This window comes from Bemisia tabaci, chromosome 8, assembly GCF_918797505.1.
Source record: "Bemisia tabaci chromosome 8, PGI_BMITA_v3".
NCBI classification, from domain to species: Eukaryota; Metazoa; Arthropoda; class Insecta; order Hemiptera; family Aleyrodidae; genus Bemisia; species Bemisia tabaci.
In genome coordinates, this window is record NC_092800.1 from 7,014,121 (window position 1) to 7,028,430 (window position 14,310).

Genomic DNA, 14,310 nt, shown 5'->3' on the forward strand with positions numbered 1-14,310 from the left:
CGTGCTTTGCGATAAATAGATTAATCTGTCACTTAAACCTATGGAAAAGGATCGATATACAGGGTGTTCGTGACGAACACCTGAATAATCGATTCTTCACCATAACTTCAAAGGAGAAATATCGATGGTCGATCATTCTCGCCAGTGGTCCCAATCATAAAGTAAAATGATTGAACACACTGGTGTTATAATTTTGTAACGCAGTTTAAAGTGTGACTTGACTATACAACCAATGCGTTACTAGCTGTGTTCGTGATCTTAGTTTCAGTTCTTTCATCACTAAAGAATGTAAAAATCCAAACACACTTGCAACACAAAAGTTATTGGTCAAAAGTGCTTACTAAGTGCTTTACTAAAAATAGCAATTCAAACTACGAAATTGTAGTATCAAAATTTTTCAAGAGACGCCTGATGAAAAAGATTTTTTGGTGTTTCATTAACTGTCAATTTTGGAGTGAAATTCGAGGCAATACTTCCCCTGGTACTTGCACGACGTACTACAAAATACATTGATTCCCTCTTCACATCCCGAGGGTTTTGCGATCTTCAAGGAGGCGAAGTCTGTGATCTCAGTGCAACGAATTGCCATAAGTCAAAAACACCGGTGACAACCGTTTTTCCATGGCGGCTTTTTTACCGAGCCATAAATTAGCCTATTTCCGTTCAAAAACGGCCTGTAGCCTAGGAATCCGTTCAACATACGGTCAGTTGAGGACTGGACAGCAAAAATCATTCCCCCTGCAAATAGCCGGTTCTGCGACTGGCATACGTTGGAGGAAGTTAGAACCGGTTCGTAGAGTCACCCGTTTCGGCGGACGACCCACAACAACAAAAATCGCTCCCATGCAAAAAGTCGGTTCTACAACTGGAACACGTTGCAGAAAGTTCGAACCGGTTCGTAGAGTCACCCGTTTCGGCGGGCGACCCACGACAACAAAAATCGTTCCCTCGCAACGAACCGGTTCTACGACGGGCACGCGCTGGACGAGGTTTGAACCGGTTCGTAGAGCTGGTCCTGGACGACCGAGCTCCTCTGAGATCCGAAAATCGATTCGTTGGACTTGAAATCAAGCTCCGGCACAGAGTCGTGCGTTTGGGGAGCGTCGTCGTGCAACCGGATTTGGCGAAGCGTTTGTTGGCGGGCGCCGGTTCGCGTTTGCACGGAGACGTCGGCTCCCGTTTGTTGTTGTAGGTCGTCTCGATCCGGTTGATGATGTCCTGGATCCGGTTCGGGCCGTACTGGTTCACGAAGAGGAGACCGGATTTTTGGACGTTGAAGTCGGCGTTCTCCTTCGACGACCGGTCGGATTCGTTGCCGTCGCTGGATCTCGTCGAGTCGGTTCTTTCGTGCGTTTGTTCGTCCGGTTTTGTTTTCGAGGTTGGCTCTTCTTTGGACCGGTTCAGGATCTCGTTGAGCAGTTTGTCCCGGTCGGTTATCCCGTTGATCTGCTGCTTTTGACCTGAAATTTACATCATGTCTCGTCAGTAAAACGTATTAGAAGGGAAAAACAGGGACTATCTGTGCTATCTCGAAAATGGTGGAAACTTTTACTTCTAGAGATCCATCACTAAATCTTATGGAGACGCTCTTAAGTCTTTCTGAGTCTTGTATCGACAGAGTCTTGTTAATTTGTGCCCAACGAATGAATTTAAGTTTATTAAGGCCATTCACCTTTCAGTTTAACTCAGCAGAAAATTTGATGATTTGAACTGCATTTTGAAATAAGGAACTAAAGCATCTGGCTCAGTTTAGAATCAGAGTATGTACTACTAGTTTCCCTATGCACATAAGTTTTTTAAGGGTTGAGCAATTGTAGTTCCTAATTGAGGACTTATCCGGTGAAAGGGCGTATTGAGGCTCGCAATGCTGCTAAGATCCTGCAATTTTTGTAGCGTTTGCGGCAGATGAAAATCATTCACAGTCGACTCACTTCCTTAAAATAGTGAGGAAAAACTCTTAGCAGATTCAGGGAAAAATTAATTGGAGAATTGTTGGATAAGTTGCTTATAACTAGAGAATAACTCGAGATAATTTCAAGTAAATATCGATTTTACAAATAAATAGAATTCTCTCAATGAAACTTTTAGATGAGTTAAGACGAAAAAGGTCACTGCATAATAATCATAAATGGACTACATTTTGAAATACGGAACCCCATTGTTTTCATCCCATTCCAGAAGCAACAAATGAACTACTTTTTGCAATAAAAAACTACCGTTCCTGGCTCGTTCATGAAAGCGTCTAGCCGCATGAAAGAGATAGTTTTACGTGAGTTTTTTCTAAATATGCCCAAAAGAGTAGTTCTTCATCGAAAAATGTTGTCCAAATGTGCTTTTAGTTACTCGATACAGGCAGATTGTTGGCGTTTTTTCGAGAGATAGAAATAGTGAATTCTAACGCAAAACTTAGTCAAACATCATGATTTTGAGTTTCATTGGTCTGTAATACTAATTTCGACGGAGTTCCCATATTTCCTTTTAGCGCGAGAAGTTTTAGCGATCAGCGGGTTGATAATTGAAATTTACAGACAAGACAATAGAGAAAGAAGACATAGGGAGAATGGAGCAAACCTGGTGATTGGAATGGTTGATTCCTTTAGACTAAGTGAGCAAATGACAACTAACTATTGGTTCTCTTGTGGGTTACCGTTAGTTAGTCTATTTACCTATCTCCTTTGTCCATTGTAACCACCTTCTGCCAGCAATAGGATCCCTCCATATCCCTCTTGTCCTTTTTGTCTATAGCTTTGTCAATAAATTTCAACTATTGGCCCGCAGGAGCTAATGAAATGTGTACTCACCATCTAATATAATGTCATAAATTGCCTCCTGTTCCGTGGGAATGCTTGGAAGACTACTACAGCTGAAAAGGTGGTTCTCTTTCCGTCCACTGTCGGGTGGGTCTAGCATGTTGTAGTACATGTTACTCCTATTATCACACTGCATGCAATGCCTTACTCCTTCTCCTACGTTGTTGTAATAGTTTTCATTCTGAAACATGGCGATAAAGTAAGTTTAATGTCGCTGATTTTATACATATGTTGCCCGTACATCTTTACATACTTACAGAATGGAACTGCCTTCGCGAAATCCGAATTAAAACATAAAAAGCATGTTTTAATGAACCGACTGAAAATGCATTTGGCATTACATTTAATTGAAATACATACATTTGGAATACATTTTGCAATTAGGAACTTCAGTAGCTGGCTCAGTTTAGAAACATAGTATGTACTACTAGTTTCCGCTATGCACATTAGTGTTTATCCGTTGAGCCAGAAACTGTAGTTCCGAATTGCAAAATATAGTCCACTTATATTCTAAAAAGCGGCAGTGATTCACAAATCAGAGGAGGCAAAATCATCACAACAGTGAAATGAACCCGCTAGTTCGCCTTCAATCGTGGAGGTAGGCTAGAAAACATACATTGTTCAGCTATTCGAGAATTTTCAGCTGAATGTCCAAAAATCTTGCCTATTGTGGTAAATTATGTGAGTTTTCTCCAGACGATATTTAAACTAGCTTTAGTTTTATTTCATTGAATTAAGTATGATTATTAAAAAATTCATGATTTGAAAGTAACAGTGTTAGCAGTGCTTCCTAAGTGTAAATCGACGGCGTAAGTCCGCAATCACATATCTCGTTTGCGGTGTTTAAAAATCTCCGCGTCTATGTTATTTCTTTTGAAGGAGAACAAATTGACATCATTCCTTGAAGTTTTTGCAGAATTTTTTCGCACAGAGAAGAAAAATCACAGCAGTTTTAAAGAATTGCCGTTGAGTAGTTTTCCGTTTAAAAAATTAAGGACGACAGGATGTCTGCGACGTCGCAAATTGAGTAATGTTATTGCCGACTTACGCCGTCGAAATGCAAAAAATACCAGTTAGTCTGGAAATAATACTATGGGGAGAATTATTTGGTATATACCTGCTGACTACACAAGCAAGAGTTCTTCATATTCTTTAAATTCTCCTTCATAGTGTCGTCGATGTAGTGGTAGAAAGAGTCGTCACTCATGAATTCGTACTGTTGCCACTGTACAGGACTGACGTGATTGTTCAGTGGGTACTTCTCGACGGGTCTGACCTTGGAGTCGGGTTCGTCGTAGATTTGTTCGGGGCCGAACTGACTGACAGGGGTGGCAGGTAACGATCTCTCGTTCAGGAAGCAGCCGTTAGAACTGGGAGCTACCGTTGGACTAGGAAGAGGCGTTGGTTGGTTCCCTGCTTGAGATATTATCAGGATCCACGTCTCCATCTCGGACCAATTACTTGCTATGAACTGAAATTTTAAAAATTAATTTTAGGTCAGAATTCGCAAATTAATTATTGCAAGCACAAGTCAATGAAAGTTCAAGGAGTCATTAGCGTGGATTCACCTTGCTTATACGAATGATATGATAAAGCCGATTGACCAACGTAAAATTCCTAGAGTCTCGTTGCATTTTTAAAAAAATTCGAAGACAAATCAGTCTTGGCATGCTACGTATCAATATAACGAAAGGAGGGATATCGATGAGGGCCTTTTTGGAAACACTCTTTTGTGAACATTCCTGGCCATCTTTGTTTGATATTGGAATCTGAAGATTAGCAGGGCGTTTTTCTAGTATTCGTCGTACAGGAACGTAAGCTTTTGGGCTCTAAAGTTCCGTGTTTTGACATGTCTATATTCTCCTCATAAAGGTACTATAGTCTCATAAGCATCGCTCCTATTCCAGAAGGCTGCGCTGCCGCGAGTAACATTACGAGTATGCATTTTTGAAATCTGTCCTCCACCAAATCAATTGTTTAAATGGGTATTCATTGTACTTGATATGGACGATTTGATAAATAATTATAGAATAAGTCCATCCAAGTCACCAAATAAAAACAACGTAAAAACCACAGACTCAACCTTGATCATTCGAAATTTACACGAGCGGATACATTCGAGGTAAGAGCGAAACTATTGAGACGAAGCCTGCGGTGTGAAACGCAAGTTAAAAGCGCCTGCAATTCCCAGTGATACCACTTTTGCTACATACCGTTCGTGTAACACAACGGCCGGCCGCCGGCGCCTTCGTATGATCGTACCAGCAGTTTCTTATTCGGTTTTTTTGGTCATATTCTTTTGAAGAAGCATTTATTATATTACTGCTTTTCAAACGAATTTTAAACGTATAGAATTATACATTTTTATTTTCTGTTTCAAGGAGAACAGGGCGTGCGTGAGATAGCAAAATTAATATAAAAATGAGGTTGACTTTATACGGTGCTTATCTCTGGTACTTGTCTCGGGTCTTTGACGTGGTCGAACTGGTGTGCTCTATATTGCACAGTCAAAAATATTAGCACAATTTGCATTTTTAGTCGAAAAAAGGACGAGGGCTTATGAGTCCATATGGAACCCGTTTTCAACCAAAAAATTGCAAAATTCGGAGAAATGAAAGCATAGGATTTTGCTACAAAAAAGTTGCATTCGATACAGTAATTGGGCTCTGTAAAACGAAAAAGTTTTTTCGGTGACCAAATCCTGTTTTTACTTCTCCGAAATTCGCAATTTTTTCTTTGTCGAGAATGATTCTTTCGACTCATGCTCAGGAGCTTTCGTCCCTTTTTTTTGGGCTAAAAAGTCAAAAGCGTTAAAACTGTAGCTTTAACTCTGTACTTAAAACTGCTTAATTCTGTATTACGGTGTGTCATAAATAATTCAATGCGGTGTGTCACACGCCACTTCGACTTTGCCAAGAACTCGGAACGAATCACCTTGATTTGTAAATAACCGCATCAAAATTTCGTTTCGTGTCTAAAATATCCACAATAGTTCATAAAAGAATCAGAATTTTAACAAAAAACTGATGATGTTTGTCAGAGAGGATGGCAGGGAAGGATGAGTAGCGAAACGAAATTCAGCGGTGAAGAGGATGATTAAACAAGTTGCCAAAAAATGTGGAACGCTTCACGATTTTGCGTGTCATCCTTGCGCAGGGGCCATGCTAATCTTCTCTGTATCGTTCCAATTTTAGTATATGTACCGCCGAAGCGAGTACGAAAGACGACGAAACAAGTCAACCTTATATACCCATTTGATAAAAAAAAATTTTTGCAATCCAGTTGGTAACGTCTTTCCACGCATATTGTAATCCTATTTATATATTATCTGAAATTTATGCATGAAAATTTGCGGGAGATATTTAGTTAAAAGAGAAACCGTCGCAAAAAAGGTAAATATGAACTTTAAAATGGGTACAAATTAATCATGAAAAACAAGCGATCGCTCCGCAGTTTAACACGAGAAAGATACAAGTGGCTGCCGACAATGAATAGCAGCAGTTACCTGGTGGAGACCGCTCTACACCTTGCTCTGGCGGGTACGCGTGGGTGTGTCATCAGGTGAGGTGAGTAAACCGCGTCACGGATACTGGCGCCGCGCCCGCACAGTGGGTCGAGTCAATTAGAGAGGTTAAACATGAAATTTTTGACTAAAACTGCAAATTTTGGTTTTTATTTCGTCACATTTTACATTTCAAGGAGTGCTCATACAATAAAATTTCACGATGAAATCATCTACAGAACCTCAAAGTCATGTATAATCGGAGTTATACGCGTTTAAAGTTTCCAAATTGTTTCGGACCTCTCCTATTAACTCGATCCACTGTGCGGCACAGCGCCGGTGGACCGCGGTGATTAAGATCCTTATCCTTTCTGCCCTTTGCCCTACAAATGAGCTTGACTTTTCAAAATGAACATGTTATCAGTCTACACTTTAGAGAGCAATGTTCCAGTGTTCAACTAACACCACACGGGTGAAATCAAAGAACTGCAAAATTGAGGTGTGAAAATTCCTGGCATCAATGTGAACGCGGCTACGCACCAAAACTTAAAATTTGTCCACGCCGCATGTAGAGCTCTGAAAAGTATTTTACGTACAGTTTTGTCATGCCTCTTCAAAGGATAGGGCCCCGACATTATTTAAATCTCGATAGATTTGTAGCGCCTTCAATTACAGATTACGCAATCAGTGATGTAAGACTGTGGACGGCGTAGCGGCGGCGTTTAGAAGGCGTTTTAAGAAAATCCTATCTAGCAGGACAGGGATATATCGGTGTTTCTGATTTTGTGACGGGTCTTAGAGCGTTTCGATGAAAATAAAAACTAATTTGAAAATTTCCTCATGAAAACAGGGCATTTAGGATCTTTTACGCTGAGGAGCGACATGCATATTTAGCAATAACCTGATGACGCTAGCCAGGTTTTGAATTTCTGCTTGTCATGTATCGATGGCTAATTGCGAAAAAGATGTATCTCAATTTAAGCGTTTTAAAAACCTCCGATTATATGTTTTATTCTCTGCAAGGATTACTAACCAAAATGGTTCCTTGAAGTTTTCTATGATTTACTTAGAATACATGATTATAAGTGTGTTGGTTGATATTCACTCAAAAAATAAAACATGATCGGAGACTTTTCGTCGCAAACTGAAAAACGCATTTTTCACTTTTCGTCGCAAACTGGAAAACGCATTTTTCGAGTTCAGCCATGAAGATGTGACCGTCAAAAGGGCCCCAAGTCGCACAGATTGCAATACGTAGTAATTACATAATGTAAATATTGCTATTCAACTGAGTGTTGTGTATGTTGCCTAGCTCGTATTTGAAGGGGCCCCATTTACTGAAACTTATTGCAATATAATATCTCGGCGTTAATTCCATTAACTCATAACTCGTGCCGTCGCGCCGCATTTTTACACAACGCGCGCTCTCCCGGGAAGAATCGTGAACAGTTTAGGAGGGAAAATTAAAAGTTAGTACGTCACGGAATCTTCAAACAAAAACATTGTTATTGTTTTAACAACTAACAAATCCAACGGATAACTGAGTAATCGTCCGCTTATTTTTATCTTCATTTCATTTTAATTCGTAATTCGACGGCGTAAGTCAGCAATCACATAATTATCTCGTTCACGGTGTCTGAAAATCTCCGCCTCTACATTATTTTTTTTTAAAGGAGAACCTCGACACATTTGACATCATTTCTTGCAGTTTATACAGAATTTTCTTCGTATGGAGAAGAAAACTCACGGCAGTTTTAAAGAATTGCCATTGAGTAGTTTTCCGATTAAAAAATGAAGTATGACAGGAAGTCTGCGACGTCGCAAACCGAGTTACCTATGTGATTGCCGACTTACGCCGTCGAATTGTAGTTTAAGAAGGGGGAGGGCAGCATGGCCTGAAAGTTCGCAAAATGATAACTTTTATCGCGAGTGATTTGTCAACATCAAACTTCAGCACCGGTAAAACTAAACACACCAGGGAACAGTAAATTCATTGACAAAGGTAGCAATCATCTTCAGTTTCTCTCACGACCTTCAGCATGAAGTGTTGCCGCTAGGTGTCAGCTTGCGCAACAATACAACTTTCATGGTATGTTGGACTTAAACGGATGCTCTGGGAAGATTTAATTGAGTGCAAAAACATGAGACCTGAAGGAATACCATTGTATATAATTAAAGACAGCGGCGAAAAAAATTTAGATTGGGAGATATTTTTTATTTTCTATTTGTAGCACGCATCAATTCATATACAAATGTGTAACCTTTCTTATCTACCGCATCGAGTTTTTATTAATTTATATACTTTCATGTTACTAAAAATAACGGGTTCTCTGATCTGGGCCGGATTTGCTTACTTGCCGCCCCCTTCTCATTCGTTTTGAAACATCAATAAAAGCCATCAAGTAAACGTGCCGGAGGGGGAGACGCGTATAAGACGCGTTTACTAGTGTTGGTCACATTTTTTGTGAAAGCCCTGTCAACACTACTAGCAAAATTTCACGGAACTTGGCGCGAAAGTTAAGTTCCGTAAACCTATCTCTGTATGGACAAGGCCCTCCATTCATAAGAAACGAACCAAAAAATTATGAAAGAACAAACATAAATGTGGTTTAATAATTTTAACTTCCGCCGCCGCGCCGCGCTGACCGCACTGTATTTGGCGGAATGCGTGAAGTATTCCTACAGTCTTACATGCGCTATGCGTTTCGGGCCGACCGCTGCTCACTGTCTTTGACGCAATGCGTGAAGTATTCATGCAGTCTTGTAGGCGCTACGCGTTTCACGCTGCCCGCTGCTGACCGCAGTGACCGCACTGTCTTTGGCGCAATGCGTGAAGTATTCATGCAGTCTTGTAGGTGCTAATATGTGTTACATGCCGACCGCCGCGCCGAGGGTTTCTCCTTTTCATCTCACGTTCTCGTCATCATTGAGCCGTTCCAGGCCAAAATCCGTGTTCGGTTTCTCTCTTAGTCTTAACTCGACTAAATAAAGTCGCTATCTATTGTATCACAGAAGGACGACAAAATTAGAGATATACTCTCAGGAAATGAGAGATTTTGTCACCTTTTCTCGTTCGTAATTTTTTTGTCTGAATCTGATTTTTATTTATGGCTACATTTAAAAAAACTGCAAAATTTGCCGCTCCCTAAATTTGCCGCCATGGGCCGCGGCCCATGTAGCCACCCCCTTAATTCGGCCCTGTCTCTGATCATGATGAGCAAAAATTTATGTTACTTCTATATTTACAAATTTTTCCTCAAAACTAAAAACAGTTTTTCTTCATTAGTGTTTTTATTTTTCTTTAGTTAGGTATACGGAATTACTTTATCCTTCTCTCTATCGCATTATCTAGACGATGCAAGGTAATGTACCGGTTTTGAGGCTTTTTTCTGTTGCGCAGATTTTCAGGGGAGGGAAGACCAGATAATACTTACTCAAATTGTGGGGGGGGGGGGGGGATAGCCCATCCCTGGCCTTGTCTAACAATCTCGATTTCCACTTGAAGATAAAAACGACAGATAAGGACCGAATTGTTCTAATTGTTCTAAAGGCACATTTTGGTTCAGACTACGGCCCTAGTCCAGCAAACCGATCATTATAATGAATGAAACTGAGTGTATGATCAGTGAACCCTGAACCGTAAGTTCAGCGCAACACACCAATTCTTAGTTTACCGTTCACGACCGAGTAGGTATGGGATGCAACAAGCTCCATGTGAGCTGAAGTTTTTCACTTTCGTAGAACTGTGCATATTATTTATCCGTGAATGATATTCTCAGAGCGAATGTGCGGGTTAAACTGCTGCAAGCAACTATTACTGCTCCTAAGTAGCCGACATTGCATAGTAAGAATATTGAAGGCGCACTCGTCAGAACGACCTCGGAACACTCGATGAGAGCAATATTGATCCGGAAATGATGTGCTTAGAACGAATATGTGGGGCCATATGTGGTGCGAGCAACTATTTCTGCTCCTCAGTAGCCCTCATTGCCTATTTGGAATATTGAAGATAAACAGATCCGAACAATCTCGGAACACTCGCCGTGAATCTCCTGCTCAAAGCAAATACATATAGTTGGGGTCAAATTGCTGCGAGCAACTATTACTGCTCCTGAGTAGCCCAAATTGCCTAGTCATTACATTGAAGGCGAACTGGTCCGAACAATCTTGGAACACTCGAAGTAATGCTGATGCGCAAATTATATTCTCACACAAAATTTGCCAAACTTTTTTTTTCAGTGCAGTGCTTTATACCTGCAAAATGATGTAAGGCGTACCTGGTAGGTCTTTTTGCCAGGGCAGACAATCTCGAAGGTGTAGTCCTTCTTGGGGCTGGAGTTGGGAGGGTCCTTGACGGAGACGGGCCGGGCCGAGTATCCGAGGATGTCGATGACGGTGGTTGGGCGGAGGTCCTTCTCGCTGGTGTAGATGTAGAGCGAGTGCCCGAGGACGCCCACCCAGTACTTGCGCACCTTCTCGAACGCCTTCAGCACCCGCTCTTTCCGGGCCAGGACCCCGTGCTTGATCGCCGAGTACTTCAGCGCCGACGCCGAGATCGACAGCACCTTCAAGTCAAAAAAATTGAACAAATAAAGAAAAAACTAAATCTGGGGAAAAGCTGCGAAAAAAAATAAAATAAAAAAAATCGGGACTTTTCTGTACACTGGAAAAAAAACACATTGGATCTTTGGATCTAGAGTCTAGACTCTTGAAAACATCGGCAAGAAAAAATACTCTTGATTCAATCGGATTTTTGCTTCGATCAAGAAACCAAGCCTCTTAATTTGAGCGGCTTCTTTTCGATTTAAGCTTAAATCTGATTGAATCATGAGTATTTTTTCTTGTCAATGTTTTCAAGAGTCTGGACTCTAGATCCAATGTGTTTTTTTTTTCCAATGAAGTGTAACAATCTGATCTTTAACAGGAAAAAGCGAAAAATGAGTCTTCGATTATTGCGAGACCGAGGATGATTACAGAGATGGAAAGTGAAATTTCACAAAAATTTGAAATTAACTAATTTTTTTTCGGAGTTATTGATAAAACCTTTGGAAGTCCGGAAGCGTTTCAGGTGGAAGCTTTTACATTCAACACTTCCATTATGGAAGTGTTGATATCCTACATCTGAAACTTCAGTTCTTACAAATCTGAGTACTTCAGATGTGAGAACCGAAGTTCTTCGGATGTGAAAACCGAAGTACTTCAGACGTAAGAACTGAAGTTTCAGATGTGTGATCCCAACCTCAGCAGCTGGACCTTAAGTGTTCGGATGCTAAATCCGAAAACTTCAGAGATCCATATGACCTAAACTTCGGGTCCCCGCACGAGATTTTTTTCTCCGTGCACCATTGACGAATACCAGTGACAGATCTCTAGTCTCTGTGGACGAAATGGATTTAAAGTAAAGACCATCAGGTTCACGTTCACCAGGGATAGTAAAAAGAGGGACGAACCTCGCTGGAGTTGGCGCCTCGCTCGCCATCGGATTCCTGTGGGATCGTCGACGTGGAGCTGGACAAGCTGTCGGATTTGACGGAGCTGGCCACCGAGTTGGGGGAGTTAAGACCGTTGATTCCGTTCATGTTGGTGCCGGTCGTGGAGCCGGTCGAACTCGGCTTCCGGTCCTGGAGCCGCTCCGAGCCGAGGATGAGCTCCGAGCTGAGGACCGAGTTGAGGCTCTTGCGGTGGACGTTCTTGGTGACGTAGTTGTCTTTGTTTATGTTCAGTTCGTTGTGGAGCTCGCTCGACTTGAGGAAGGAGATGTCCGACCTCCGCCGCGCGCTCTTCAGGTCGTCCGGCTCGAACGCCTCGTAGAACTCCTGGAAGTCCCGGCTTATCTCCGCGTTGTAACCTGCACAAAGTTCCCAAGGAAATGATCAACCATTCATAAAACAAGTAGACCAAGAGCCAGACGATCCTCAGTGACAAAGGCGACGATCCTCAGGCTCAAGCCTTGACCACTAAATCGATAGCCTTTCAAGCCCTGACACGGAAAAATAGTCGTCTGCCACGCTGTAGCGTGTGCCATCGCCCATCACGTGGCAGACAAGCAAGCTCCGTGTCAGCGTAGATCCAAGTGGTCAAGACTTGTGATACGATTCTGTCACCCAGTGAACAGTGGCGTGGCGTGCTTTGCGATACATCGATTGATCTGTCATTTAAACCTATAGCAAAGAATCGATTAACAGGGTGTCCGCAACCAACACATTAATAATCGATTCATTACCATAGCTTCAAATGGGGAAATATCGATAATCGATCATTCACGCCACGCCACTGCACCAAATGAATCGGCTCGTGCGGAGACGTCCGTTGCCCGATACAGGGTCTCATAATTTTTCAGTGGTTTCTTTTTCCCTACGACAATGATGAATAAGATCTATATCTATAGTAAACGTTTAATTATACCTCTGGGGTTTTTTTCATAAAATTCTTCCACATTCTTAACGTTTCAAACCATCTTATGTCAGTAAGGTACAACGAAATCGCCCTCTCGAATTCTGAAACACTGTATTGAACATTGGACGTTTTCGCACTAGCCGATATATCGTCCGGCTCTCGGAATAAAGTCGATAAGAAAAACTTCGGTTTCAGGGAGCTTTCAAAAGTTTTTGGTTGGACTTCCGAAAGCCTTAGGTTACCCAAGATGAAAGTCTGTTTCATTATTTCATGCTGAAAAACAAGTTACGAGCTATAGACATATCGTCTGTCCTGGGCTCAGAGGCCGAAAGTTCCAGGTGCTGGAACCGTACCTTCGACTGCTCCGGTTGCTGAACCCCCTGAACTTTCGGCCTCTGAGCCCAGAACGCGGACGGTGTGTTTACGCATCACGCATTTAGCCCGTAAGCACGGCTTCCACGGCCGGAGTTTTTTTTTTTCAGTGCAGAATTTACTTGTCTAAAATGTGATGAATTTTAATCATAAATGGATAAACATATCAGCCCTGATTAGGGGGTCAACCTCCATTATGACCTCAACAGGTGCTCTGCGTGCATATGTGTTAACTACAGACCTCTGGTTGAGTTTTGGGGGGGAGGGGGTTCGCAATTCCAACAAGTCCAAAAATGGCATTGATATTTCAAAAATGAGTGTTTAACACTAAACTTTTCCAAAAACAGTGAAGTTAAGATTGTTAATAATGAAGTTAAATCTTAAGAATTAGACAATAAAATAAAAAAAATATAAAATAAAATCGATCCAAAATTTTTCTAAGTAATGCCGTCTCAGCAATCCTTTGTCAAAGGTTCTCGAAGAAATTTTGTTTAAAGTTGACCTACTCACTGAAAGAACACAAGGTCCTTTACTGAAAATACAAAGAAGATGATGAGGAAGAAAATGAATTACTTTTTTTACAACAGTTCATGTCCAGGTAGGAGCCGGGCGATTGTTCTCTGGTTGACAGCCTCTGGAGAAGGTCTTGCCTTTGTTTCTCGGAAGTTGGAGATAATAACTCTTGATTCAGCGTCACTCGTAAAAATCGACGCACATCTGGAACAAAATGAGAAAAACAATCGATGAAAATGATGATTAACATGTGACACAATGCAAAATATCTTGGAATAATTTTTTAAATTGTAAAAATGAACAGCTTTCATGTCGTGCAGTTTCAAAGAATATTTTCATTCTTTAAAGCTATTAAACCTACAGGCAATGTGAGTACAGCTTTCAGTGATAATTTTACTGTCACCAGAGTGTTACAAAATGTAAAGCTCACTATATTTTGCAATTCTAACTCATTCGTAAAAACACTCACGTGTATGGGGAAACCAATGGTTCCACGTCGTTCCTAAACTGAGCCAAATATTGTATTCAATAATGTGATGGTATGCCAAAGGTGCTTACTTCGTTAAAATTCAATAAACTTCAAATATTTTAGTTCCAAATTGCAAAACGAAGTCCTGTCAATCGGTCGAATTTGGGTCGATTAGGGTTTTCCTGACAGTCGCGGCTTCCTCATCGATCCCGATGTACCAGTGCTTGATATTTCAGTATTGGTACAAC

At 41.3% G+C, this 14,310-nt stretch overlaps 1 protein-coding gene and 1 non-coding gene across 2 annotated transcripts; both read right to left on the reverse strand.

Annotated features, from left to right (window-relative positions):
* Positions 1-348: 348 nt before the first annotated feature.
* LOC140225309 (uncharacterized) lies at positions 349-13,858 on the reverse strand. The gene is made up of 6 exons (XM_072303763.1): positions 13,654-13,858; positions 11,763-12,160; positions 10,590-10,877; positions 3,928-4,281; positions 2,802-2,991; positions 349-1,460 (listed from the first exon to the last, which is right to left on the reverse strand). Exons 1-6 carry the CDS (start codon positions 13,841-13,843, stop codon positions 781-783), a joined length of 2,100 nt encoding a protein of 699 aa, XP_072159864.1. The 5' UTR covers positions 13,844-13,858; the 3' UTR covers positions 349-780.
* On the reverse strand, positions 5,922-6,028 carry LOC140225344 (U6 spliceosomal RNA). The gene has a single exon (XR_011900470.1). It is a non-coding gene; the product is annotated as a U6 spliceosomal RNA (small nuclear RNA).
* Positions 13,859-14,310: the final 452 nt, after the last annotated feature.

What these genes read in the sequence shown, in the direction of transcription:
- LOC140225309 (XM_072303763.1), bottom strand. Translation starts at nt 13,843, where the DNA reads ATGTTAATCATCATTTTCATCGATTGTTTTTCTCATTTTGTTCCAGAT. An exon ending in CATGAACTGTTGTAAAAAAA is followed by an intron (nt 12,161 to 13,653) that starts GTAATTCATTTT and finishes AACTTTGTGCAG; the next exon opens with GTTACAACGCGGAGATAAGC. An exon ending in CTGGCAAAAAGACCTACCAG is followed by an intron (nt 4,282 to 10,589) that starts GTACGCCTTACA and finishes TTAAAATTTCAG; the next exon opens with TTCATAGCAAGTAATTGGTC.